General features: G+C 37.9%; 3 protein-coding genes across 12 annotated transcripts in view; all 3 read left to right on the top strand.

The window, feature by feature from the left end:
- Nucleotides 1-7,922, top strand: part of LOC131134198 (rap1 GTPase-activating protein 2-like) — a 118,089-nt gene extending 110,167 nt beyond the window's left edge. For all 10 annotated transcript variants that reach the window (XM_058079192.2, XM_058079194.2, XM_058079195.2 and 7 more), the window contains 7 exons: nucleotides 2,416-2,565; nucleotides 2,672-2,784; nucleotides 2,849-2,947; nucleotides 3,013-3,133; nucleotides 4,624-4,726; nucleotides 4,817-4,890; nucleotides 6,742-7,922. In XM_058079192.2, the coding sequence (XP_057935175.2) occupies nucleotides 2,416-2,565; nucleotides 2,672-2,784; nucleotides 2,849-2,947; nucleotides 3,013-3,133; nucleotides 4,624-4,726; nucleotides 4,817-4,890; nucleotides 6,742-6,750 (669 nt within the window). In that variant the 3' untranslated portion in view covers nucleotides 6,751-7,922. The remainder of the gene's footprint in view (nucleotides 1-2,415; nucleotides 2,566-2,671; nucleotides 2,785-2,848; nucleotides 2,948-3,012; nucleotides 3,134-4,623; nucleotides 4,727-4,816; nucleotides 4,891-6,741) is intronic.
- An 876-nt stretch (nucleotides 7,923-8,798) lies between these two features.
- On the top strand, nucleotides 8,799-22,919 carry blmh (bleomycin hydrolase). The gene is made up of 12 exons (XM_058080868.2): nucleotides 8,799-8,959; nucleotides 10,202-10,399; nucleotides 11,461-11,570; nucleotides 11,728-11,869; nucleotides 13,135-13,223; nucleotides 13,332-13,424; nucleotides 16,028-16,183; nucleotides 16,305-16,463; nucleotides 16,541-16,608; nucleotides 18,251-18,368; nucleotides 18,614-18,680; nucleotides 22,639-22,919. Exons 1-12 carry the CDS (start codon nucleotides 8,950-8,952, stop codon nucleotides 22,785-22,787), a joined length of 1,359 nt encoding a protein of 452 aa, XP_057936851.2. The 5' UTR covers nucleotides 8,799-8,949; the 3' UTR covers nucleotides 22,788-22,919.
- Nucleotides 22,920-23,682: 763 nt separating this feature from the next.
- Nucleotides 23,683-25,759, top strand: part of slc6a4a (solute carrier family 6 member 4a) — a 29,843-nt gene continuing 27,766 nt past the window's right edge. Inside the window, exons 1-2 of the mRNA XM_078793009.1 lie at nucleotides 23,683-24,421; nucleotides 24,721-24,931. The gene's annotated coding sequence lies outside the window, so the exon portion shown is untranslated. The remainder of the gene's footprint in view (nucleotides 24,422-24,720; nucleotides 24,932-25,759) is intronic.

A 25,759-nucleotide genomic window follows, 5' to 3' on the forward strand; every position in this document is an offset into this window, starting at 1 on the left:
GTGTGCTGTGAGAGATTATTGTGTGCCAAAAATGATCATTAGAATATATAACGAATCTAATAATGATTATTTGTTCAATTATGCCAATGACATATAGTGATGTACTTTTTGTAGTATGCCTTGAGATTTTTTCCAGTAAATTACACGCATTGTAGTGGTTAATGAGGAATAAACCTACCCTACCCTAATCACTACTCATGAGTTCATCAGTAACTACTCTAAATGTATGTGCCTTTGTCATTAGTTCATCAGTAACTACTCTAAATGCACGTGCCTTTGTCATTAGTTCATCAGTAACTACTCTAAATGCATGTGCATTTGCCATTAGTTCATCAGTAACTACTCTAAATGCATGTGCCTTTGTCGTTAGTTCATCAGTAACTACTCTAAATGCATGTGAATTTGCCATTAGTTCATCAGTAACTACTCTAAATGCATGTGCCTTTGTCGTTAGTTCATCAGTAACTACTCTAAATGCATGTGAATTTGCCATTAGTTCATCAGTAACTACTCTAAATGCACGTGCCTTTGTCTTTAGTTCATCAGTAACTACTCTAAATGCATGTGCCTTTGTTGTTAGTTCATCAGTAACTACTCTAAATGCATGTGCCTTTGTCGTTAGTTCATCAGTAACTACTCTAAATGCATGTGCATTTGCCATTAGTTCATCAGTAACTACTCTAAATGCATGTGGATTTGTCATTAGTTCATCAGTAACTACTCTAAATGCATGCGCCTTTCTCATTAGTTCATCAGTAACTACTCTAAATGCATGTGCCTTTGTCATTAGTTCATCAGTAACTACTCTAAATGCATGCACCTTTGTCATTAGTTCATCAGTAACTACTCTAAATGCATGCGCCTTTGTCATTAGTTCATCAGTAACTACTCTAAATGCATGTGCCTTTGTCATTAGTTCATCAGTAACTACTCTAAATGAATGTGCCTTTGTCATTAGTTCATCAGTAACTACTCTAAATGTATGTGCCTTTGTCATTAGTTCATCAGTAACTACTCTAAATGTATGTGCCTTTGTCATTAGTTCATCAGTAACTACTCTAAATGCACGTGCCTTTGTCGTTAGTTCATCAGTAACTACTCTAAATGCACGTGCCTTTGTCATTAGTTCATCAGTAACTACTCTAAATGCACGTGCCTTTGTCATTAGTTCATCAGTAACTACTCTAAATGCATGTGCATTTGCCATTAGTTCATCAGTAACTACTCTAAATGCATGTGCCTTTGTCGTTAGTTCATCAGTAACTACTCTAAATGCATGTGCCTTTGTCGTTAGTTCATCAGTAACTACTCTAAATGCACGTGCCTTTGTCGTTAGTTCATCAGTAACTACTCTAAATGCATGTGCCTTTGTCGTTAGTTCATCAGTAACCACTCTAAATGCACGTGCCTTTGTCATTAGTTCATCAGTAACTACTCTAAATGCATCTGCATTTGCCATTAGTTTATCAGTAACTACTCTAAATGCATGTGCCTTTGTCAGTAGTTCATCAGTAACTACTCTAAATGCATGTGCATTTGCCATTAGTTCATCAGTAACTACTCTAAATGCATGTGCCTTTGTCGTTAGTTCATCAGTAACTACTCTAAATGCACGTGCCTTTGTTATTAGTTCACCAGTAACTACTCTAAATGCATGTGCCTTTGTCGTTAGTTAATCAGTAACCACTCTAAATGCATGTGCCTTTGCCGTTAGTTCATCAGTAACTACTCTAAATGCATGTGCATTTGCCATTAGTTCATCAGTAACTACTCTAAATGCATGTGCCTTTGTCGTTAGTTCATCAGTAACTACTCTAAATGCACGTGCCTTTGTCATTAGTTCATCAGTAACTACTCTAAATGCATGTGCCTTTGTCGTTAGTTAATCAGTAACCACTCTAAATGCATGTGCCTTTGCCGTTAGTTCATCAGTAACTACTCTAAATGCATGTGCATTTGCCATTAGTTCATCAGTAACTACTCTAAATGCACGTGGATTTGCGATTAGTTCATCAGTAACTACTCTCAATGCATGTGGATTTGTCATTAGTTCATCAGTAACTACTCTAAATGCATGCGCCTTTCTCATTAGTTCATCAGTAACTACTCTAAATGCATGTGCCTTTGTCATTAGTTCATCAGTAACTACTCTAAATGCATGCGCCTTTGTCATTAGTTCATCAGTAACTACTCTAAATGCATGTGCCTTTGTCATTAGTTCATCAGTAACTATTGTATTTTGGTGTACCTTATTGTGAGAAAACATTGTTGTTAATGTGAAGTATGTGCAATGGCGCAGTAAAGGCTGGGGAATTGCGCCATCTAGTGGATATAATTGACTAATAAAAAAAACACTTCAGCATCTTGACCACTGAGTATAAATTAGTAACTAGCATGTCTTTGTCTTGTTTTTAGAGGGCCATGCGGGTAAGAAGTCACTCAATGGAGACAATGGTGGGGTCTCACCGCCTTAGGAGTCCCGGTGGTGGAGGCGGGGTCCCGGCCAGTTTAAGTGGAGGAGCAATGCCACAGAGCACCAGTGAATGTACAAAGAGTACCTACAATGTGAGTTTACAGATAGATGGAGGGATGGAGGGATGGAGGGGGGGAATATGTTCAATATTCTTTCATTTGAACCCAAAAGTCTCCAATCTGACATCTTCATCTTCAGCCTCCTGCGTTGTCAACTAAATCTTCATTAAAGAGTCCGGTGAAAAGGCGGTCAGGACTTTTCCCTCGCCTCCACTCCAGCATTGAAAGTCCGTCAGACAAATGCACTCGCAGGTTGGTGATCACAACCTAAGTAGAATAAATCCACGGAATCTTGAACGTGTTCCTTTGTGTGTAGTGACCAAAGGTCTGCAGATATCTGCTCCTTGTCCCAAGAAGTGAGGTCGGAGACATCATCCAACCCCAGCTCACCTGAGACCTGCCCAAATAAAGACAGGTTAGAGACGATATTTGATTTAGTTTTTCCCGAGTTCCTCTGTCAAAGCCTGCTGCCTTTTCCAGGCCTTTCATCAAACTGAAGGATGGCGGCAGCAGCAGACCAAACATCTCTCGATCTTCATCGAGCACCAGCAGCTTCAGCAGCATTACAGGAGATACGGAAGCGTTGGAAGAACTAGAGATGGTTTGTACCACATTCAGAGTATTTTATTATAAACGGTAGTTCATGGAAGGATAGAACTGGCATGGATGTGACACAGGCGTTGACTTCCTGTTGCATTCAAATGCGCCCTTTGGCGCTCCCACGCCCTCTTACGCTTTTAGCAGCCAAACCTGCTATGCAGGGATCCCCTTCAATCCCTTTTGAATTAAAAGAAAAAAACAAAGAACTTGATGGACGGCATTCTGTCTTTGTGTAAAAAATACACCTTAATGGCGATATCTCATTTATTTACATTTTTTTTGTGTGTAATTAACGCATGCGTCCCCGCTCTTTTACAACTTCATTCTGGCGTGAACACATCAACAGCAGTACAATATCATCTCCAACTCACACACGTCTCTAGTCTGTTCATCCTGGAAACGATACTTCAGGACAAACATGAAATTAATATTATTATCACTCACTTCATAACTCTTAATTTTGATGTACAATTACACAATACGCACATACATTTACTTTAAATGATATGATGTCTTTGAAGGCAACCCCTCATTGCTCATAATAACATGGTTTTAAGTGTGATTCTAATGTTCTGCTTCTCCGAGCCTTTGTATTGAGTTGTAGACTCCTATAGAGCAGCTACACACAATAACCCGTACAGAAAACTTTTTATTTTTATTTTTATTTTTATTTTTATTTTTATTTTTATTTTTATTTTTATTTTTATTTTTATTTTTATTTTTATTTTTATTTTTATTTTTATTTTTATTTTTATTTTTATGAAAAGAAAACTTTAGATTATGCAGAATCTGCACCTATACCAGCTGTTGTTGCTCTTATTTTGTTTTTTATTTTTATTTTTATTTTTATTTTTATTTTTATTTTTATTTTTACTTTTACTTTTACTTTTACTTTTACTTTTATTTTCATTTTTATTTTTATTTTTATTTTTATTTTTATTTTTATTTTTATTTTTATTTTTATTTTTATTTTTATTTTTATTTTTATTTTTATTTTTATTTTTATTTTTATTTTTATTTTTATTTTTATTTTTATTTTTATTTTTATTTTTATTTTTATTTCATCTAAAAAGAAAACTTTTTAGATTATGCAGAATCTGCACCTATTCCAGCTGTTGTTGCTCTTATTTTTTTTTTTATTTTTTTTTTTTATTTTTTTTTTTATTTTTATTTTTATTTTTATTTTTATTTTTATTTTTATTTTTATTTTTATTTTTATTTTTATTTTTTATTTTATTTTATTTTATTTTATTTTATTTTATTTTATTTTATTTTATTTTATTTTATTTTATTTTAATTTTAATTTTAATTTTAATTTTAATTTTAATTTTAATTTTAATTTTTTTAATTTTAAAGAAAACTTTTTAGATTATGCAGAATCTGCACCTATTCCAATTCTGGAATAGGAGATTCAGCCCAATTTTGCCAGTCTTTTATCTGTACTTATGTTCCCCATAAACCCTTTCTCCATTTCTCATCATTCTCCCTTAGGTCAGCCATCCGTCCATAGCCTCCTCGTCCGCCTTCAGTCCTTCGATTAGCATTGACACCCCGGTGTCGGGAACCCCAATCATCATGTGTCGCAGTCCCACAGGTAATCCCCGTGCTACTACAAATCCACCAGGTTTCAATCCTCTGTTGCACATTAGTTGTTTATGTTGCTTTTTCTTGTCTCCGTATCCAGATGGGAAAAATAAGACATCACCGAGGTCCAACTTGAAGTTCAAATTTGACAAAATGAGTCACTCATCCACTAATGTATGCCATTTTATTATTCATTAACATTTTTTGTATGTTTCTATAGCTAAATAGACTTTTATGCTACATGCACAAAAATACTGGGACACCTTGTTATTTTGAGGAAGTGGTCTGTGTGAGTTTTTGACTATTCATCAAGGATAGCATTGGTGAGCTTCTGCATGCTAAACTCCGACAAGCCTTATAACTTCCTGCTTCCTGTTATGTGGGATTTTCTTCCATTGAAATATTCCCAGACAACCTCTTGTCAAATCCACTTCTGCAACCTTGTGGCCGTTTTTATGGCTTAAAAGTGCCCTGAAATATTAATGCTTCTCGGAGTCTTGCATCACTTGCATTATTATTGGCACTTAAAAAATATGAAAGACGTATAAATACGTTGTTGCGTTCAGGATTATAAAATTGTATAAATACGTCTGTGGTATTGAAATTCTTGCTTGTTGAGTGGAGCCGATGATAAACATGATACTAAAAAAAAAAAATAGGTACTAAAAAAAAGGGAAATATTTCTGGAACTTAAAGGGGATTTTTTTGGAATTTTACCCATCCTTCGAAATCCTTTTGTGAAACATAACCACATATTTATTTCAATTTTCTGTGCATTCAGGTGGTAGTGGTTAGCGCGCAGACCTCACAGCTAGGAGACCAGGGTTCGATTCCCACCCTCGGCCATCTCTGTGTGGAGTTTGCATGTTCTCCCCGTGCATGTGTGGGTTTTCTCCGGGTACTCCGGTTTCCTCCCACATTCCAAAAACATGCTAGGTTAATTGTCCATAGGTATGAATGTGAGTGTGAATGGTTGTTTGTCTATATGTGCCCTGTGATTGGCTGGCGACCAGTCCGGGGTGTACCCCGCCTCTCGCCCGAAGACAGCTGGGTTAGGCGAGGTTTGTCCCGCGACCAAATTCCTCGTGAGGAAAAAGCGGTAGAAAATGAATGAATGAATGTGCATTCTAGCATGACAAAACAACTTAATATTAGCTAGCTAACAACGGCCTCACAAAAAAAAATTCAAAACGCTAAAACTGTTCCATTTACATAACTGACTTGTATGTTAACCAAGCTACATCGATATAATTATTGTAGCAGCTAACATGAAAATCTATTTTTTACACAATGGGTCACTAACCTGGATACCTAGCTCTCAATTTCACTCCAAAGATGCTTGTTTGCCATCAGCATTTTTTACCTGGCGGATGTGCTGGAAGATACAGCCATCCCAATGAGAGCTGACTTTGTATTGTATCAATGCGACCTAGGAAAGACGTTTTGGTAGTGTTTTAAATCATCAAAATACAGTTTTTTTTTAAAGGGCTTCTTAGTCGGAATAGGTGTGTCACAATGACGTGCATTGTTAGCAAGTTTATATTAACTTGTTTTCTTGTGTTATAATGCACAGAAAATGGAAGGAAATATGTGTTCATGTTTCACATGAGATAACAAAATGGGCAAAATTCCAAAAAAAAGTGCAGTTTCCCTTTAAAAAATGCAAAATGAAGAAAATATTGCCTCACAAGCGAAAACTGCATATTAATTTCCTTATACTGCTTTATCTCCAAGGTTGACTAAGACAACAAGAACACACCCTGTCTTATGTTTAAAACAAATATTGGTAGAAATAAATTGGTGTTCCAGCTGAGAATGAATTACTTTTAATTTTAATTTTTGTGAGCGCCACCAAGCAGGTCATGGATGAAGTCTCACAAGAACAGAGAAAGTGACAGAGAAAGTCATTTTTATTCTTAAATGAATGGGAAAAAATTGGGGCTCCGACATAAAATGGAATTTTTAAATCAACTGTACAGATAGAATCCGCATTTAATAATTGGTCTTTTGTCTTCTCTCTTTCAGTCAGAGTAGCTTCATCACAAGACGACTTCATAATAATATCTGCTTGGGCTGGATGGAGCTGCGCATAACCCAATATCTTTAAAAAAATCATAATAGACCCACTTTGCTAAGTCATGGACAAGAAAACATGAACAAACTGGGGCCTAGCTGTAATACTGTGACTTTCCTTTAAGTATATTCTTTATTATCTTAACACTGCACCCTGAGTTGAATAGTACAAATAGAAAAATGATTTTTTTTTTTGGCTTGGCAAGCTTCCGTTCCCAGTTCCCAGTACCACATATATGGTATAATATGGATTTTTTTTTTTGCGTATAAAATTGTTCTTTTGGCAAGATTTTTTGTATTTCAAACCTTTTTTTTGTTACTTTGCTAGCTGCTGCACTATGAATGCTGCTGGATGTCAGTCCACATGTGTAAAAGCATTTCTGTATTTGGCAGGCACGGGGGGGGGGTACGTGATACTGCTGCCTGGACTTTCACTAATGTCTAATTTTAGCCAAAGCTGTATAGGATTAAAATCCTCTGGAATGGTTCAATACCCACATTTAAAAAAAAAAGCAACATTGCACCTCACTCAGTATGTTAAACAAATACATTTCACCCCCTTCATACCCTCCATTGAGGCTTTCTAGCTGTCTTTGTGTGTAATTAAGCTTTTTTTTTTTTGGTTATTGTTTTCTTTAACGACTGGATGACTTGAAAAGGCTGAATGCATCTAATCCAATTTTGGCAAAAACACACTGAATGTGATGTTGAAGTTAATTCTTTTTGTTGTTGTTGTTATTGTGTTGAAGTCTGTTAGATGTATAATGCAAAGTCAGTCTCTTACATGCACAACAGGACAAGAGTAGTTTAAAATACTGCACCACGAGGCTTCACTTTGTAAACACTTTCTCTTTTATGACCAAATGCTTTCTTTGGAATCTTATTTATTTTTTATTTTCCTTCCAGTAATTATCATTTTTGATATACAGTAACAGGGCACATAATTTGACTGATGATCATCAGAGATATTAAAGAGACTAGTTAGAATTGCATTCATATTATTTATTTTGCAACAGCCTCAATGCCTTGCAGCCTTTTTAATTTCACTTTTAATATAATAAATAGCTGAAAGGTACAAGGTCAATTATATGGAGCCCTGAAGGGGACATAGGCAGTAATCATTTTGATGAATACACAATTTTTTTTGCGAGATCATGCAAGGTTTTGCGAGATAATGCAATAACTTTTAAAAGTATCTGGACTTATTAAAACCCCAGATTTGGTCATGGACATCCCGCAAGATATGACAAACAACAAAGTCATGATCTCCAAAATTATTGCAATATCTCTCAAAAAAATATTTAGTTTTTTTAACCCATCAAAATTCTGCAAGATTATAGAAAGAAATATATGACATTCAAAGCCGTCTAAATATGTATATGTATATTTCGTTATGTAACGTGCTGCTGGAAATTTATTCAAAAATAAAATGTATTTTGTGTCAGTTCTGCATGTCTCATTTTTTCAAATGCACCGATAAGCATGATGTCCCGCCTCTTCCTGCTTTGAGTACACCTATGTAACACACGACAAGTTGTTTTTGTTGTCAGCTAATGATAACAGTTTGGCAAAGTTTAGCTACTAACGTATGTAACCACACCTGTGAGCGACAACTCTGAATGCCAGTTCTTTTTTTTTTTTTTTTTTTTTACAATTTGTATGCAGTTTCATTTATAATTGTTGAAAAATATAGATATTTTTTGTTGTCTGTTAATTTAAAGCTAGCCAGTGGTGTTCTTACATTTTTGGTTTTAAAAAAATGTAATTTGGGTACGGTCCCTTTAATTAAACGGACTCTTAAAGGTACTGCTTTCATCATAACTGATTATGATTATTATTTATATTCAGTATGTACAAAACAGAAAATAACGTTTATATGAGCTGCTGCGACACAAATAGCGTTAGTTTATTTATATGTTGGCTGTCTTTTACCATGGCCATTGAATGGGCGAATGGTACTACACTAACATGTATGGCGTGTCTAAATTGGGCGGAAAATAGTTCACCCTACACTCCGCCCAGCTCCACGTCAAAGGCGGGACTCTGGTGTGTAAACGAGCGCACCCTGCTTTTTCATTGACGTCGTGTCGGTGTCTGACATCAACAAAGAAGCGGTGAAATTTTGCGAAGTCCATTACGCTCTTCAAGGTCTAAGAAGCTATGGAAACCGGTAGGTTTATTGCCACTTTTTCATGTGTCCGTACTGATTTGTTTATTTACGTGGGATGACTTGGGTGTTTGCTTGACAGCTGGAGTATCACAACTGAAAGCTAATCGGTTAAGTTAGCATTCCCCTAGCTAGCTCTCTACCTTTAAACACGGCGTCTTTGTGTCATGCTATTACACAGATGTGTATTATCAAGGCGAAAATCGTATTTTACAAACTGTTCCTTAATAAAACGCATCAGACTGTGGAAATTACACTTGCTTACTGGTCGATAGAATGTTAATAATTGACACAACAGCGGACAGTATACTAGACAACTTTTATATTCAAACTTGTAGTCAGGGCTATCAGGTATGTAAATATTGCTTCATAACAGACACCACATGTAGGTAATTAAAAGAACAGGCGAATAACTTAATGATAAGAGACATACAGTATATCCTCAAAGACTGTTTTTCTCAATTATAGTGTGGAAACATCAAAATGTGTACAGTAATGTGATCTCGACGATACCTGCTACATGTACTGGCTTTTCATCATCCATCGAGCATCCCTTGTTATTGTACAATTATGTGCACAATAAAGCCTTAGACATATTAGCAAGCCTTTGTACAAACTGCATGTGGAAAGTTGCAAGTCACTCTGCAGCCCTGTATCTGGCCTCCCTCCATACAATACCATTCATACACCTCATGTTGTTGTTGTTGTTGTTGTTGTTGTTTATAAGCCAGGACAAGAGGTGGCATCTCACTTTAGTGTCACTGGCAGGTGACCAACGTGTTAGGCCTCAAAATGCATTACTAGTTTTGTATGTTTAATCCCTTTGTTTGAGCTGTTATTAACAATTTGTGCACCGCTGTCATCCCTGTCGATGATTTTTCCATGTTGTTCTCCTGGAGTCTTTCAGGTTCAGTTTTTATTATATGTTTACACAACATTATATACAACAAACTCTGTATAGATTTTGGAAAATAGAACCACAGACAGTTGTCATGTCTAATAAGGAAGTGTTGATGGTTTATGGCTATTGACTGTACATTTTCCAAGCATTATCGTGACATGAGGGAGTACCGAGTTCCGATCTTAAATGGGCACTGTGCATCCCTTAAGTGTGCAGATGACTCAGGGGTATGGCAATATTAGGAAATAATTAGGTAGCACCTCTTCAGCAGTCAAGACTCTTCATGTGTGTGTTTTTCCCCCCTTTCAGTCTTTAATCACCCCTTCCCCTTGCTAATTCTCCAGGTCTGAGTCAGGAGAAAGTAGCTACCTTCCTGAAGCGCCTGCAGGCTGAGCCACGCTACTTGCTGGCTCAGAATGTTTCGACCTGCATCGACCCGTTGGAAGTTTGTCTGCACCGGCAGACTGTCCAGGAAACGGTACACATCTTCCAGCACGCGATCCCCACAGAGGGAAAGCCTGTCACCAACCAAAAAAGCTCAGGTAGACATTTTAGACTATTCTTGTCTGTGATCATCAACATTAATGCCTGAAATATAGAGTAATAAAATCACATTATGCAATAATGATGCAATAAGTAATACAATTATTGAACGCATTTTGTAGTAACTTGTCACATATTATCACAGCTGATTGCAAAATGCGTCCAAAGAAATTACAAAAAGTATTACAAAATGCGGTGTTATTACATAATGATGTGAAAATGTTACATTATTTCATATAGCACCATTATTACATAATGCAGTGTTACACCGTGCATCAGCACTTCATCATAAAAACGTAAAAGGAAGTGAATTAGACATTGTACGATTCTCATTAGCGAAATCAACATTGGCTACGTGCCCCTGTCCAAGCTGCTGGAACAAACTGTCCATCATGAAGGATAAATATGGTATTCATGTGAACATGTGTGTTATATTTTGAAAAGGACAGTGATAACTACACATTGTACTTGTCTCAATATGGAGACTTCATTACATTACTTACTTTATAGTCTGAGGGTTGGGCGTCCTATCAATTGAAATTGGTGTATTTATGTCGTACGTATTTTATAAATACAAGTAGTCTTTTGTATTTTCTCTTAAAGAGAAGTCGAAATGGGTGCAGCCATATGTTCTAGTTTCACAGGCAACTTAATGTCACGTGGGAGGAATACAGAGAAGACTTGGTAGCCAGGCGTATGGCGATCGCTTTGAATGCGTCTTTACAAATATTTATTTATCGTGAACGCATGCATGACTTCGACAACCCCAAAGTTTTCCTATTTTCCAAAAACCTTTTTGTGTGGACAGGACCCAAGTTGATACACGTTGATGTAGCGTTACTGTATAAAGCAGCCAGGTCAGAGATACGTGTACTGCTTTAGTCACAAAAGGTTACATTTGGTCATCATCCCAGTGGTACCCTTGCAGGGGCATAAAAACAAGCAGAAGGAGAAAAAGAAAAAGGGATAAGATTTCCATGAATTTGGCTTAACAGGTTTTACTGTTTTTCTTTTCAGTTGTTGGTTGTTGTTATTAAGATATTATTTTCTTCTTCACCAGGGAGATGTTGGATCTTCTCGTGTCTCAACGTCATGCGACTTCCCTTCATGAAAAAGTTTAACATAGAGGAGTTTGAATTTAGTCAGTCCTACCTGTTTTTTTGGGACAAGGTAAGATATTGAGAATGTTTGTCATTTTTCCACCCACGTTTGGCAGTACACTCAATAGTTAAATTATGAGAGGATGAGTCACTTCTTAAATGTGTGTTTTGTTTCATTATATTGTCACACCTTGTTTATTTCTGTTGTGTGCTGTTCCCTGCTACAGATTGAGAGGTGTTACTACTTCCTCCATGCCTTTGTGGAGACCGCCCAGAGGAAGGAGCCAGTAGACGGACGTCTGATCCAATTCCTTCTCTCCAACCCAGCTAATGATGGAGGACAGTGGGATATGCTGGTCAATCTCATTGGTTTGTTGTAGTTTATTATTTCTTTCTTTAGAATTCGCGGGATGAGATTTAAATATTAATATAATATATAAATAATAATAATAATTGGTTAGATATAGCGCTTTTCAAGGCACCCAAAGTGCTTCACAATAATGTGAACCCATTATTCTTTCCCATACTTGTGGTTATGTACATCCGTAGCCATAGCTGCCCGTGTGGAGTCTGACAGAAACATGACTGCCAATTTGCATCTCTGACCACCACCAAACATTCATTCACATTCATGAACCAGCGTGGACAAAGTGGCTCTGCTTCCTGCCGCCAAGTAGCAAAGGTTACACAGGCCAGGAGGTACTTTGTAGCCAATAAAAGTGACAAACAATAAAGACGGATCCAAAGTTTGCATCTTCTCACTATTGAGCTTATTTATTGATCAGCTCCAGTATCCCTATTGAATCGCTCAGCACCTTGACACACCCTCTGCTGGCGTAAGCTGTCAAAATGTAACACATTGTCAAAATTAAATACATTACATACATAATGGTAGTAAGGCTCAATTATTAACAGAAGTTGTGTGGGGTACATTAAATTGTGTGGTTTAATGTACAATTCTGCATGTAGTATTTCCAATCTCCTACACATGCACATGGCAATTTATAGAGGCCACCAAAATTATACAGTTCATTTTCATGTATAGTGAAGTTATTGTGAGAGGGTTTTTTTATGAACAAGAAATCTAGTCACATTTTGGTCTTGCATGAGATCTCCTGACACCCCTACTAAATACTAATAATTAAAATTTCACCTTCACAGTTTCATCAAAATTGTTGATGGGATTCAATAATAATAATTATTATTATTCAGTAAGATAATTACACATAATTCCCCAATAGTTCTGTACATAACCTGAGTAGCTACATAGTGTTCATTATACATACAGTTTGTGTATTATATCCGGTTAGAATTTGCTATCAAAGATATAAAAGAAATGAATTCAGGATACAGGGCAGAGCAATGAAACGGTTGACTTTTTTTTCTACATACTACATATGTCACAAGTGAACTGATAACTTTTGTTAGATCTTGCCGCTGAGTTAGTTTATCTGTAATCTGAATCATAAAAATGACGAATGACAATATAAAAACACTTGGTTCAGATTGTGCAATACACAATGAAGCATACAGCAGATCACCCACAGGATGAAAACGATATACTGTAAATGTGTTCAGATTACATTTCTGGCCCATTATCTGCAAAATATTCATTTGTATATTGTTATCTCCAGAAAAGTATGGTGTCATACCAAAGAAATGCTTCCCAGAGTCCCACAGCTCAGAAGCCTCTCGCAGAATGAATGCCATTCTCAATCATAAGGTGTGCAATTTCTATTTAATTCAGATTTAATATTCATAACAAGTCATAGGATTTCCCTAAGAAAGCTTGACAGATGTTTTGTTGTTTTTTTTTTATTGTGCCTCACAGTTGAGAGAATACTGCTTCAGACTGAGGAACATGGTGGCCAGTGATGCAACTAAATTGGAAATCTCTGAGGCCATCAACACCATGATCGAGGAGGTGAGACTAACTAACAACAACTAAACATTTTTTCTTTTTTTTACCGTGAAGCCACAAAATCTTTTATGACAACTAATGACTAAAAACCTGACTAAGGCGTCAAAGCTTGAAATTTAAGTGTACTCAAAAATAAAAAATATATATAAATACAATGTTAACTGCATGAAAAATAGCAAATAATATTGAAATACAATACATGCAATTACAGTTAACAGACCCCACTCAATAAAACCCTGGTACTCCTGTCAGGTTTTTGTGTCCCATTGTTTCAGTGTTTCATTTTAACCAGAAGAGGGGGCTGTTAAATAATATTTGAGAGTTGTGTTGTTGTCGTCTGGTACCTCAATGCCTTCATATCACTAAGCAATAATAGATAACACTTATGGATTCAAACAGTTTGTATATAAACATATATACATCTATTTATTTTTATTTTTTTATATTTTTACACATGCAGCAGACTTAGGCATGAAGTAATTAGAAGAAAATGGTGACTCGTTATGCAAGTGTGTGCACACACAGACCATAAAGCAAAGTAGAATCAAAATCTGTACTGTATGTTTTCCACCTGAGGGCACTGAACATCTGACAAAACATTGACTCCAAAGCAACATTTGTCATGTACATAAAAATTTGCAAATATTTGGTCCTTTTTATATGCCGTTACACATGTTTTGTGTGCAAGGTGTTTGTTTACATGTGCATTCAGTCAATCAGTCTCCCATTGAGACAATCTCACAACATAACTGTCTTGTTAAGCATCCTTTGTCGTTGGCTGTTTTGTCGTATTCTGCTGGTGGCCTGTAACTTGTTTAAACAGTCACGCGTTTCTCTCACATGCACACTTTGTGTAAGAGCAAACGCTGAGACACAGCGTTGCGTGCCTGCTTGGAGAAGCTGATGGCAGTCGGTGTTTGTTTGTCCACCTGGAAGTGGTTTGTTTTGGGAAACACTCTGCAGTCATGGCCAGCTGTGATGGAGGATTCAGTCATGTCACGAGAATGAGTTGGAGAACACGGGTGCGCTGCAACTTTGCAAGTACATTTGATAAGGATTATACAATAAGTATTCCAAAACACTTAATATTTACTTACATATTTTGATAGTAGCAGTTATTGGAAATATAATGAAATATGTCTTATTTTCCTGCTCCTTCTCGTGTAGAAGGCAACAAGTTAGAATGATCTATTTTGTTTTTCAAGCGGATGTTATTCAAGGATCATTTGTTTGGTTTCAAAACATTCTCCTGTGTGCGTGCGTTTGCGCGCACGCTTTCGTACTTTTTTCATAGTTTGACTTCTTGGTATAGTATCGTACTATTTCCTCCTTTGATTAGTTATGAATTCATTGCAAATAAACATCAAAATAGGATACCTGTAAAAAGAATTAAAAATATATTAGTATAATTACTGTATAAGCAATAATAAGATGGGCTGCATTGCTCCACATGCAGGCCCATAATTGATATCCCCATATCTGATGTTCATAATAAAGCATTTACATTTACCCTGCTCCAGATGGTGATACATCTTATCTGTGTTCATGACCCAATTGTGTCAAGAAGTGACCTCCTGCCAAATTTCAGGAAGCATACAGGCAGATTCCTACTAGAGTGATGTATGGCCATGGCGCAGAATCAGAGTCCTAGTCTAAGATTTACATTCAAGGCACAGAGCATTGTTTACGTCACGCCCACCTGTGTGAGTTATGATTTCACAATCATTCGCTGTTTATGCATAGTAATTCGAATTGGGCCAGCCCATAATGAATCGTTATTGAGTCATTAGCGATACCAGTACAGTACAAAGTGGATATTTGATACATTTCATTCTGTAACTCTCTGCCTGTTGTTATAACCAACACGTGGTTGCTTCTTTTACCTTCCAGCACAAATGGGAGTCCTCTGCATTTTCATTTCTCATTTTCAACCCATTCTATTGTTTATCACATAAATGTTGTATGTTAAAAGGTGAAATAGAGGATGGGAGGGGTACATATCATGAGGAAAAATTCCTGAGATAGCTATATCCGAGGTTAGAAGGGCCAGATTAACAGACGGCATAGTCCAAACAGTACAAATAAGCCCACAGGAAATCAGTGTGAACTTTAGCGCAGCAGGAAGACGGACAAAAAAAAAAAAGGGTGTGGGATACTAGTAGGGAATTGAGAGAGATTTGTGTTATGAGGGAAATGTTAAAGTTAAAGGACCACAAATGAGTAGGATAAGTGACTGTTTGAGGTTGAGTATTTATTTGGCCACACTCATGTTTTGTGCTTATTAATATAATGTGCTTGAAACGGGCTTTGTGCACACTGATATCACACAATCTCGTCTCCGGGCACAGAATAAGGAGTCGACTGCATTTGCCCTTCAGAAGGAAGTGGATGCAGCTGAAGCAACCCAGCAAAGGTGGATAAATCTGTTTTTCATTCAGGTTGTCAGTTAAGTCATCGGTGTCGGTATCAGACGATTTCACTCACGGATTATCGGTATCGGCAGCATAAAGTCCTGATCAGAACATTCCTACTTCTAACACAATCCAGTACATGATGTTAAGAATGCAATAACAACATTGCTGTCCAAACTGTGTTTTGCTGTGTAGGTGTTCCGAGTGGCAAGTGTTTGTCTCGGTAATCCACCTGACACCATCTGTTGGGAGTACAGGGACAAGGAAAAGAACTTCCATCGTATCGGCCCACTCAGCCCCCAGGAGTTCTACAGGGAGCACGTCAAACCCTTATACAACATTCAGGACAAAGTATGTAGACCCGAATACCGCTACCATTTATTCCTCTCACAACATGTTTGTGGAAGCTACGTTTCGTATCTCCATTAGCAGCTGTTCAGTCTCTGATCTTACATGCGCATATCATCATCAGATCTGCCTTGTGAATGACCCTCGACCCCAAAATCCTTACGGGAAGCTGTACAGTGTGGAGTACCTGGGTAACATGGTAGACGGTCGCAAGACTCTCTACAACAATCAGCCCATCCAGCTCCTTAAAAAGGCTGCAGCTGAATCCATAAAGGACGGAGAAGTATGTTGGCATAAGCAGCTACAACGTCGCTGTGCATTTGGATTATTATTTAAAGATGGCTGCTCTTTCTGTTTTAGGCGGTGTGGTTTGGATGTGACGTGGATAAACATTTCCACGGCAAGCTGGGGATTAACGACATGAATGTGTGAGTAGAACAATGACCCCTGATGCAATTTGCTGATTAGAAAGTGTTTTGTGTAAGGTCTTGTCACCATGTTGAAATAATGGCCAAGGTCATGGTATGGTGGACTTTTTTTGTATTTATTTATAATCCCCATAATTAATTACTTCTTCACTGCTGATAAAATCACCTTCTGTACTTCCTCAACTGAATATATCACAGAATTTTACTTCTGTAGTATAAATGACATATGTCATGTCAACATTGTCACATTGCCACAACAGGACTGTGTTTGAGTGACGCATACAATTAGGGGAGTTCATGAAAGTCATCTGGACGCATCAGTTTTGCTGAGCAAATGTTTATTAAAGTGCTGCTTTGGAAAAGCAAATGATTCACGATATTTTCCAAACTAAGTCACTCTGGAGTCACAAACTGTGTCATGAAAAAAAAAACATATATATATCACAATGGTCAAAAAGTCACATTGATTTAGAACTTTAGAAGTTCTACTTAACTGCATAAATAATATACTGTACCTTTTTAAGGCTGAATAAAAAGTTCACCAAGCTCCCGATCTCTTTCCACATCACTGAATCCACTGAATTCTTCATCCTCGATACAGGAGTAACATATTGTATAGTGTTCACAAGCCTAGGGAGCCCTCTTGTGGGTGTCAACGGTAATGTATTAACATTTTTTTTAATGTTAAATTTATATATGTTTTTATGATATGTATGTATTACATTGTATTTTTATATTTATTGTCCTGGCACTATAAATCACAGGACCAGGCAAACCCTGGAAAAAAGTTTGACTTAAAGTGAGGAAAATACGCTAAAATGTCACTAAATGTTGCAAGTTGTCAGGGGCAAACTGCAGGAAACTAATTGTACTGCCTTGAGAGAGTCATTGTCGGCATGTGTGGAAAAGCAGCTATGTAGGAAAAAGTGAGGTTGACAGCTATCACTCTGGGTTACAAGGTTGCACTGCTACAATAAGTAGTCACTTTGTGGTTTCCAGAGGAGGCAAGCATGCGGTCATTTTGAGGCTTGTTGAACTCGGATCTTGTGAGGTTTTGAAAATACGGGTGTCTCACTTGACATCACAAAGTGTTTCCCAAACATTTGTTCAGATTAAGCTTTGCGGGCCTACTTCCAGAGACCCGTCAAGACCCAAGAGCTATTTAACAACCGAAAATCTAATACGACACCAAATCAGCTTACCTTAATTTGACAATGTTGCATCACCGGTGTTTGTGTTGCGTCACTGTGGCAGCTTCACATGCCAAGAGCGGATATCATCCGCCTCAATGATGCATCTGTCTCTCCACAGAAAGGGTTGGTCTTTTGCCCTCCATGAGCAGCACTATTTGTCAGAGTTACTGGTGCCAGGCTTAGATCTGCCCACTGATCAAAACCAGTTGCATGCTAAATGTCTCGGTCTCTTTCGAAGATCAGCTCATGTCTGTGGCTGTCCATGATAAACAGGAATTCCTAGTCAAAAACGCACATGTGAGCTTTTTGACGACTTCAAATAGTTGAATTTACTTGTTCCTTTTAAAAATGATGTGCATTTGGCCTAGTAAATTGTCTAAATCAACAGGTATTCTGAGTGCGGACCGATCCAAGTTAATGATTTAAAAATGTTTGCTGTGTGCTTGCAGCTTCAACCACGAGCTGGTGTTTGGAGTTTCAGTGAAGAACCTCACCAAGGCTGAGCGTGTGATATGCGGAGACTCTCTCATGACCCACGCGATGATTCTCACTGCTGTCACAGACAAGGTGGGCATGACCAAATATGCCTGCTAAAAAGGTCCATCCTGACTGTAGTTTGTCGTGACTGAAAGGAAGAGTGGAAATATCCCCATTCATTTTCCCAGGGTGTTTTGTATACAAGTTTACCCTTTGTTAATTGGCTGAAGTGATTCATGGTGCTGTCAGTTCCCCCCCCCCCTTGTAAGCGACACCAGCTGTCAGGACACTTTATTCCTGCAATCTCTCCATCATCTTCTCCATCTGTCTCTCAGGATGGGAAAGAGGGCTATGAAAAGTGGAGGGTGGAAAACTCCTGGGGCGATGACCGTGGGAACAAAGGTAACCAAAATGAGTACTTTCTGGATGTGGGTTGTGATTTTATATAGTCAAATTATTCATTCGTTTTCTACCGCTGATCCTCACAAGGGTCGTGGGGGTGCTGGAACCACCCTGGACTGGTTGCCAGCCAATCATAGGGCACATCTAGACAAACAACCATTCACACTCGCATTCATACCTATGGACAATTTGGAGTCACTAATTAACCTAGCATGTTTTTGGAATGTGGGAGGGAACCGGAGTACCCGGAGAAAACCCACGCATGCACGAGGAGAACATGTAAAGTCCACACAGAGATGGCCGAGGGTGGAATTGAACTCCGGTCTCCTAGCTGTGAGGCCTGCGCGCTAACCACTCAACCACCGTGCAGCCCATAGTCAAATTAATTTCATTTTCATTCATTCATTCTCTACTGCTTTTCCTCACAAGGGTCACGGGGGGTGCTGGAGCCTATCCCAGCTGTCTTCGGGCGAGAGGCGGGGTACACCCTGGACTGGTCGCCAGCCAATCACAGGGCACATATAGACAAACAACCATTCACACTCGCATTCATACCTATGGACAATTTGGAGTCACTAATTAACCTAGCATGTTTTTGGAATGTGGGAGGAAACTGGAGTACCCGGAGAAAACCCACGCATGCACGGGGAGAACATGCAAATCCCACACAGAGATGGCAGAGGGTGGAATTGAACTCCGGTCTCCTAGCTGTGAGGCCTGCGCGCTAACCACTCGACTACCGTGCATCCCATAGTCAAATTAATTTAATTTATTTTCTCATAATTTTACATTTTTCATTTTTTCATTTTGCAGTCGATGCACACAACACAGTAGGCTTAACTAATTTCACTCCCAGGAAAAATGTAACATTTTACACGACATCTGATTTCAAAACAGGTCAGCCGTCACTTTTTTTTGGTAAACTATATCATAAAAAGGTCAATTATGTAAAACTATGATGAGGTGATGATACAATGATATGATTTCAGTTGTAACTGGCCCTCTCAGGTCAACCGCAGGGCTGATAAACGAACCCGTGCCCTCTAACTTAAAAGATAGCAGCAGTACTATAATTGAGTTAGAAAGGTATGCGATCCAAGATACTCGAGTTAGCTTGAGTCAAGAGAGATGCAGCAGATGTTCTTATCAGAGGCCAGAATCCCTTTATGCAACAGGCTCCGCTTCCCAGCAACTTTCTTTACACCACTGCACCAGACGTTACTGTCTGCTCTCGTTATTCCCTCCACCCTTTCATCCCTGTGGTTTGGTTCGTCTTCCCCTGACCCCTTCATCCTCTTTGTGTCTGTCTGGGCTTGGCATTCCACTGTAAATTGTAGCAGTCAGTCACGTGTCATCTGGAACACACACGTACATCATAGCGGAATATAAACTCTGACAATATTTGTTTGAACCCACAAACCACATAGCGACTGTTTTGGAAAACATGTGAAAACCTACTTAGTCACGTCAGTAGTATTTCACTCGGATCTGATTTCATAATAAACATCAGCAGATGAGGAAGGGCAAGAGGTCCAGCCCGTTCTGAAGCCAAATTAATAAAGCTTTGTCTCGGGATAGTGTCATTCTCTTGGGGATCTGGGGGCCTGGTTTGTTGACAAAAGCTGAAAAGCGATGTTTGGAGTGAGAGTGTTCACTAGAAAGTCACGAGACAGGCCATGAATGGAAACATTGTACAGGTAGAATCCACTCAGGGAGTATGATTAATAGAATAATAGATGAGAAGAGGAATGAAGAGAAGTTACATCTCCCTTTCGGCCGTTTAATATTTTCTCTAAGCCAGAAGAGTCTCTCAGGAGAGATTTAACTCTCTGTGTCCACCGTTTTAAAGCCCTCACATATCTGCAATCGCTGATACTTTTGCATAGTTTTGGATAAATGCCTGACAAAACATAAGGGTTTTTTGGTGATATTTTAATAAGATTGGACATTAGCCTGAGGTGAGCTTTACTACAAGTCATAAATAAAGGACTATCGTGAGAGGAACCACGGTTCATACCAAAGGTTTATGATGTCTTCCGCACCAAACTCCACATTTGTACAAAGGAGCACAGAAAAGGACCCTCCTCAAAATGTTTCATCCAATGATTAATCAATAATGAAGTGACCGTCAAAACTCTCCCTTCTATTCCTGTCAATCAGGGGTGTCTTTATGCAGGGACCACTCTATTTTGGAAAGCTATGCAAAGAAGTCAAATATTTCAATAAGCTTTGTGATATAGATGAAAAAGCCTGTTATTAGTACAAACGTCAGCCTTTGCTTTTTTTCCCCCCCATTTTTGCTGTTTTTTTTAAGTTTGCATATACATAGCAAATAATTTTTTTTCCTTACATACACTTTATAATTTATTTTCTTGCAATATTTTTTATTTTATTTCACATTATGACTTTCTTCAACTTAACCAAACTTCCCAAAAATGACAATTTATTTTGTTTAGTCTTTCAAAATATGAGGACTTTTAAAAAAAATAACATTTTTGTCTGTAGTATTTCAACGCTATTTCAATGCTACAAAATTATTAAATTATGAATTCTAATTATTATATACATTATTTTTCATCATATTACAAATAATTTTTTTCTCATTAGATTGCAACTTTTTTCTTATTTTTTTTATTCTTGGAAAATTACATCTGTTTACATCATATCTTCTGTTGTTGTTTTTTTAATTTTTCCACCATTCATACTTTCTTCTTGTAAATTTTCTTCTTGGAATTATGACTTCATAATCTTTACTCCTATGAAAATAATGTTTTTTTTCCATTATGTTACAACTTTACAAAATGTTTGCATTAGACCAAATATTTTGTCTTAATATTTAGATTTAATTCTTGTAAAATTACTCCATATTTTTCCATATTTGCTGGATTTTTTTACTTGTCTTGTTCAAATATATATGTAAATAAAATAGTATATTTAATTCTTATTTTTAGAATGTGCCGCAGTCCGCATTTTAGACATGGTTGCTGTAAATGTTTCTAGTTGTGCGGCAAGTGAGATGGCCGCCGCCATCCTCCTCCTGCTGTCAGAGAAGTCGGTCAACCTTTCCTTAAAAATAAATAGCGACACCAAGTACATACCAAACACGTGGCTTCCCAGTACTTCATATCAATAACGGCCACTGTGATGTCTTGGATAACTCAACTGTGTGTGGGATTCTCAGAACTTGTATGGAGGGGGAACGAGAGAAAATAAACGGAACTTCGGTCTGGTCTCTCAAACCGAAGGCTCTCCACCTGCTTCTCACACAAGACTTTCATCCTTTGTCATAAATGGCTGAGATACATGCAAGCAAGAAAACGGCAAATAATAAAAACTTAAGAAACCACATATAGTTGGTGGGTAGACAAATTATTCTTTTTCAGATTAAAATGAACAAAACATTATTAGAGCCCTGTAGACATGACAAAACACGACTATAGTCACATTTATACTCTTTTTATTTACAACATATTGCGCAACTGCAGGGTCTTGAGACACATGCTAACTCGCAAACTAGAGAGCTAGCGACCTAAACGGTAGCCTTCAAGTTATTTCCTTTCAACTTAAATAGCCCAAAACTTACCACTTCCACACGGATAGGGAGGATAACTATTAACAGTTATTTAACCTTTATCATGAACATTAATCAAACGTAATAATTTTTTCTGGGTGCATGATACCATACAGCATCCATATCAAACTTGCGCGGGCCGCACTAACATTAAACTTTCATATCAAGGCGGGGGCCTCAAACTAGTGTCCTGCGGGCCACATTTGGCCCGCGGGCCGCATGTTTGAGACCCCTGCTTTACACGCAACAAAATGTCACCATCAAGATTTCAAATCAAAGGTATTTTTTATCATTATGATGAATAAGATTAACTATTAATTTCATAATCCCAACCTATAATCAAAGTGTGTGTTCATTTGTGTTCTGTGTTTGCGTCCATTCCTGCAGGTTACCTCATCATGACGGATGATTGGTTCTCAGAATACGTGTATGAGGTGGTGGTGGACAAGAAGTTCCTCTCTCCTGATGTCCTGGAAGTAATGCAGCAAGAGCCCATCATACTTCCCGCCTGGGATCCGATGGGCTCACTGGCCTAAGTATCGACACCCAGGTTTTTAGCCTTAACCTCTGGTCCTCTTTCTTCCTGAGATGATTTTACCTCCCAACATTCGCCAATATTCCTTTGAGATAATGCCATTGTTCTCAGTAAAATAAATATTTCTTTTTTTTCTACCAGACTGCTGCGTCTTTTTGTTTTGGCGTTATAACGTCGTCATACAATGTACACATCACATTCGCCATCTATTTGAGGTACAATTTTATGCATATGATTGACTGAGATTGACTCCGGCAATTGGACCGCATCCTGGCAAAAAAAAGCCTTTTTATTCTCTTGTTGACTGGAAAGGACGTACATGGTAAGAGCTCTGTTCACAACACCAGATTTTTGAACTATCTAGTACAGTGGTCTCAAACATGCGGCCCGTGGGCCAAATGTGGCCCGCAGGGCACTAGTTTGAGGCCCCCGCCTTGATATGAAAGTTTAATGTTAGTGCGGCCCACGCAAGTTTGATACGGATGCTGTATGGTATCATGTACCCAGAAAAAATTATTACGTTTGATTAATGTTCATGTTAAAGGTTAAATAACTGTTAATAGTTATCCTCCCTATCCGTGTGGAAGTGGTAAGTTTTTGGATATTTAAGTTTAAAGGAAATAATTCTTGATTTGTTTATTTTTAATCTTATTTTGTGTAGAAAAATAAAAAGTAAGATATTTGAGAACAGTGGAATGTTTTATCAGAGCTTTTATTGTAAAAAATCGGAACCAAAGCACTGAAAAAGTTTGTATATTTTTCTGTTTTTAATAAATGCGTTTTTTGGGTTTTTTTTGTAAAACCTGATGCAGCCCAGCCTTCCCCAGACCCTAGCTCCAGGGGCCCCCAAGTAAATTGAGTTTGAGACCCCTGATCTAGTACTTTCCCGACTACAATTGGTTGCCTGGCACAAAGCAAAACGATATCCGATCTGGGAATCTGAATTCAAACTCAGAAATTGGGTCATTTTGGCAGTCGGGGGACGATACCACGAATGAAGACACAATATGCATTGATATCAAGGTTTTGCAGGATGATATCAAGGTATTATTGGAAGGTAATATTGCCTTGCTTGCAGCTCGGAACTTGAAAAATGTGATGGAACATTATGCAACGATATTGGGACACTATTGGGAAATAACGCTGCCTTGCACTCCCCTCAGGAGGATAAGAAAAACGCAAAGGAAAATATCACCGCCATCAGGTGTGAACCTACTCTGATCCGTGTCAGTTTGTCCCTGAGGAGCTGAGTCTGAACGATGTTAAAGACATTGTTGCAGAAGTCCAAAAATGTAATCCTCACGGCACCGCTTCCTCTGTCCAGGTGATCGAGAGTTCGGTGCAGCAGGAAGATGAATGCAAACTGCAAAAGGTCGAGTGTGCGGTGGGCTGCTCCGCCATCTCTTTGAGTCTTTCGATGGTTTCGTTGTGTACCAATGTACTTGTAGCGATAACCAGCATTGTCTCATTCCATTGTTGTATTTCCTCCCCTGTTTTGTGCTCGTATGTGCGCATGCCTGTGTGTGGATTTGTGTGTGTTGCAATGAGGATTAACCCCAGTGCTTCAGCTGATGCTGATTGGAATGACGTTCAACACTTTGCAAAGGCTGGATTCCAACAATAAAGGAGAGACTGGTAAGAGGACACAGTTTTTGCTCAATGCCAAATTAAGTGTGTATCTAGACTGGCCTTTTTTGTGTTCACACACACACACATACACAAGACTCAGTAGCTTGACTGTGCCACTGTGCCACTGTGCCACTGTGCCTGGCATGGTGCCTTTTGGCCCAGTCGGCTCCAGGTGTCACTAAACGGGTTAGTTAGGCAACCTGTTACTTGTAATGACTTGTAATCTCTGACTCACAGTTGACAACCTTGATAATGTACATACATACATATATAACTTGACGTCAACATGTACTTTTTCCCTGTAGGTTCTAAATATGCACCGGTGAGTCTTGGATTAGGATCCTGCTCTCGAGCTCGGAGCGCATGTGGAAAAAGGCGTGAGCGTGCTGGAGCATGTTTGCATCTTAAGCCAAGTGCAGCACAATATGGGCCACCGGTGGCCCGGTCGTCGTGTGTGTTTGGGTTTAGACTTGTGTTGATAAGGCGACGTCTTGGACCTGAGCTCCGCATACTAAGGTAAGAACATCTTGACCATCTTCATCAGTGCAGATAAGACGCAATTTAATGACAGAGTTGTGCATGTTTGCTCTGAATTGTTCTTTTCGGATGGTCTGGAAAGGCATCACAAGTCGACTCGTGCTGTTCTTTCGAGCTTCCAAAAATTACCATTTTTATTTTCATCACTTTTTGCTTTCAAAACCTGACCTGCAGCTGATGTAACTTTGATACGTGGTAATGCTGGGGTGTCCAAACTTTTTCCAGCAAGGGACACATAGTCGGGAATGAAAGGATGCAAGGGCTACGTTCATATTTTGTAAGATGTGCTAATAAGTTATATATATATTTCAAGACAAAAAATAATTTCGGCTTTGTGATATACAGTAGATTAAAATGTGTATACTTAGTATCAGCTTCAGTCTTTGTTTTTATTTTCCCATTTTTGTTTTTTTTCAAAAATATTTCAAATGTCTTCTTGAATAATCTTTCCTTAATATTATGACTTTATTCACATAATATTATAAATTTTTCTCCAACCTAATTTTCACAAAAATTACCACTTTCTTTTGTTTTTTTATCATACTATTATGACTTTTGAAAAAACTCAACTCTATGATGCTAAAATCACATTATTTTTTCTCATTTTATTGATTATAAAATCTTTCTCATTTTATTGATTATAAAATTTTTTCTCATTTATTACAGCTGTTTTTTCCATTCCCATAATATTTAAACTTTATTTTCATAACATTAGAACCTTTTCCGCAATTAAATTTTCACATTAAGCCATTTCTGGTTTGCTTCTCCAAAAGTATGTATTTTCAAAGTACAGCGGTCCCTCGTTTA

This window comes from Doryrhamphus excisus, linkage group LG8, assembly GCF_037039965.1.
Source record: "Doryrhamphus excisus strain RoL-2023G ecotype Guam linkage group LG8, RoL_Dexc_Guam_v1.1, whole genome shotgun sequence".
NCBI classification, from domain to species: Eukaryota; Metazoa; Chordata; class Actinopteri; order Syngnathiformes; family Syngnathidae; genus Doryrhamphus; species Doryrhamphus excisus.

What these genes read in the sequence shown, in the direction of transcription:
- blmh (XM_058080868.2), top strand. An exon ending in TATACAACATTCAGGACAAA is followed by an intron (nt 16,184 to 16,304) that starts GTATGTAGACCC and finishes TATCATCATCAG; the next exon opens with ATCTGCCTTGTGAATGACCC. An exon ending in GGGATTAACGACATGAATGT is followed by an intron (nt 16,609 to 18,250) that starts GTGAGTAGAACA and finishes GTGTGCTTGCAG; the next exon opens with CTTCAACCACGAGCTGGTGT.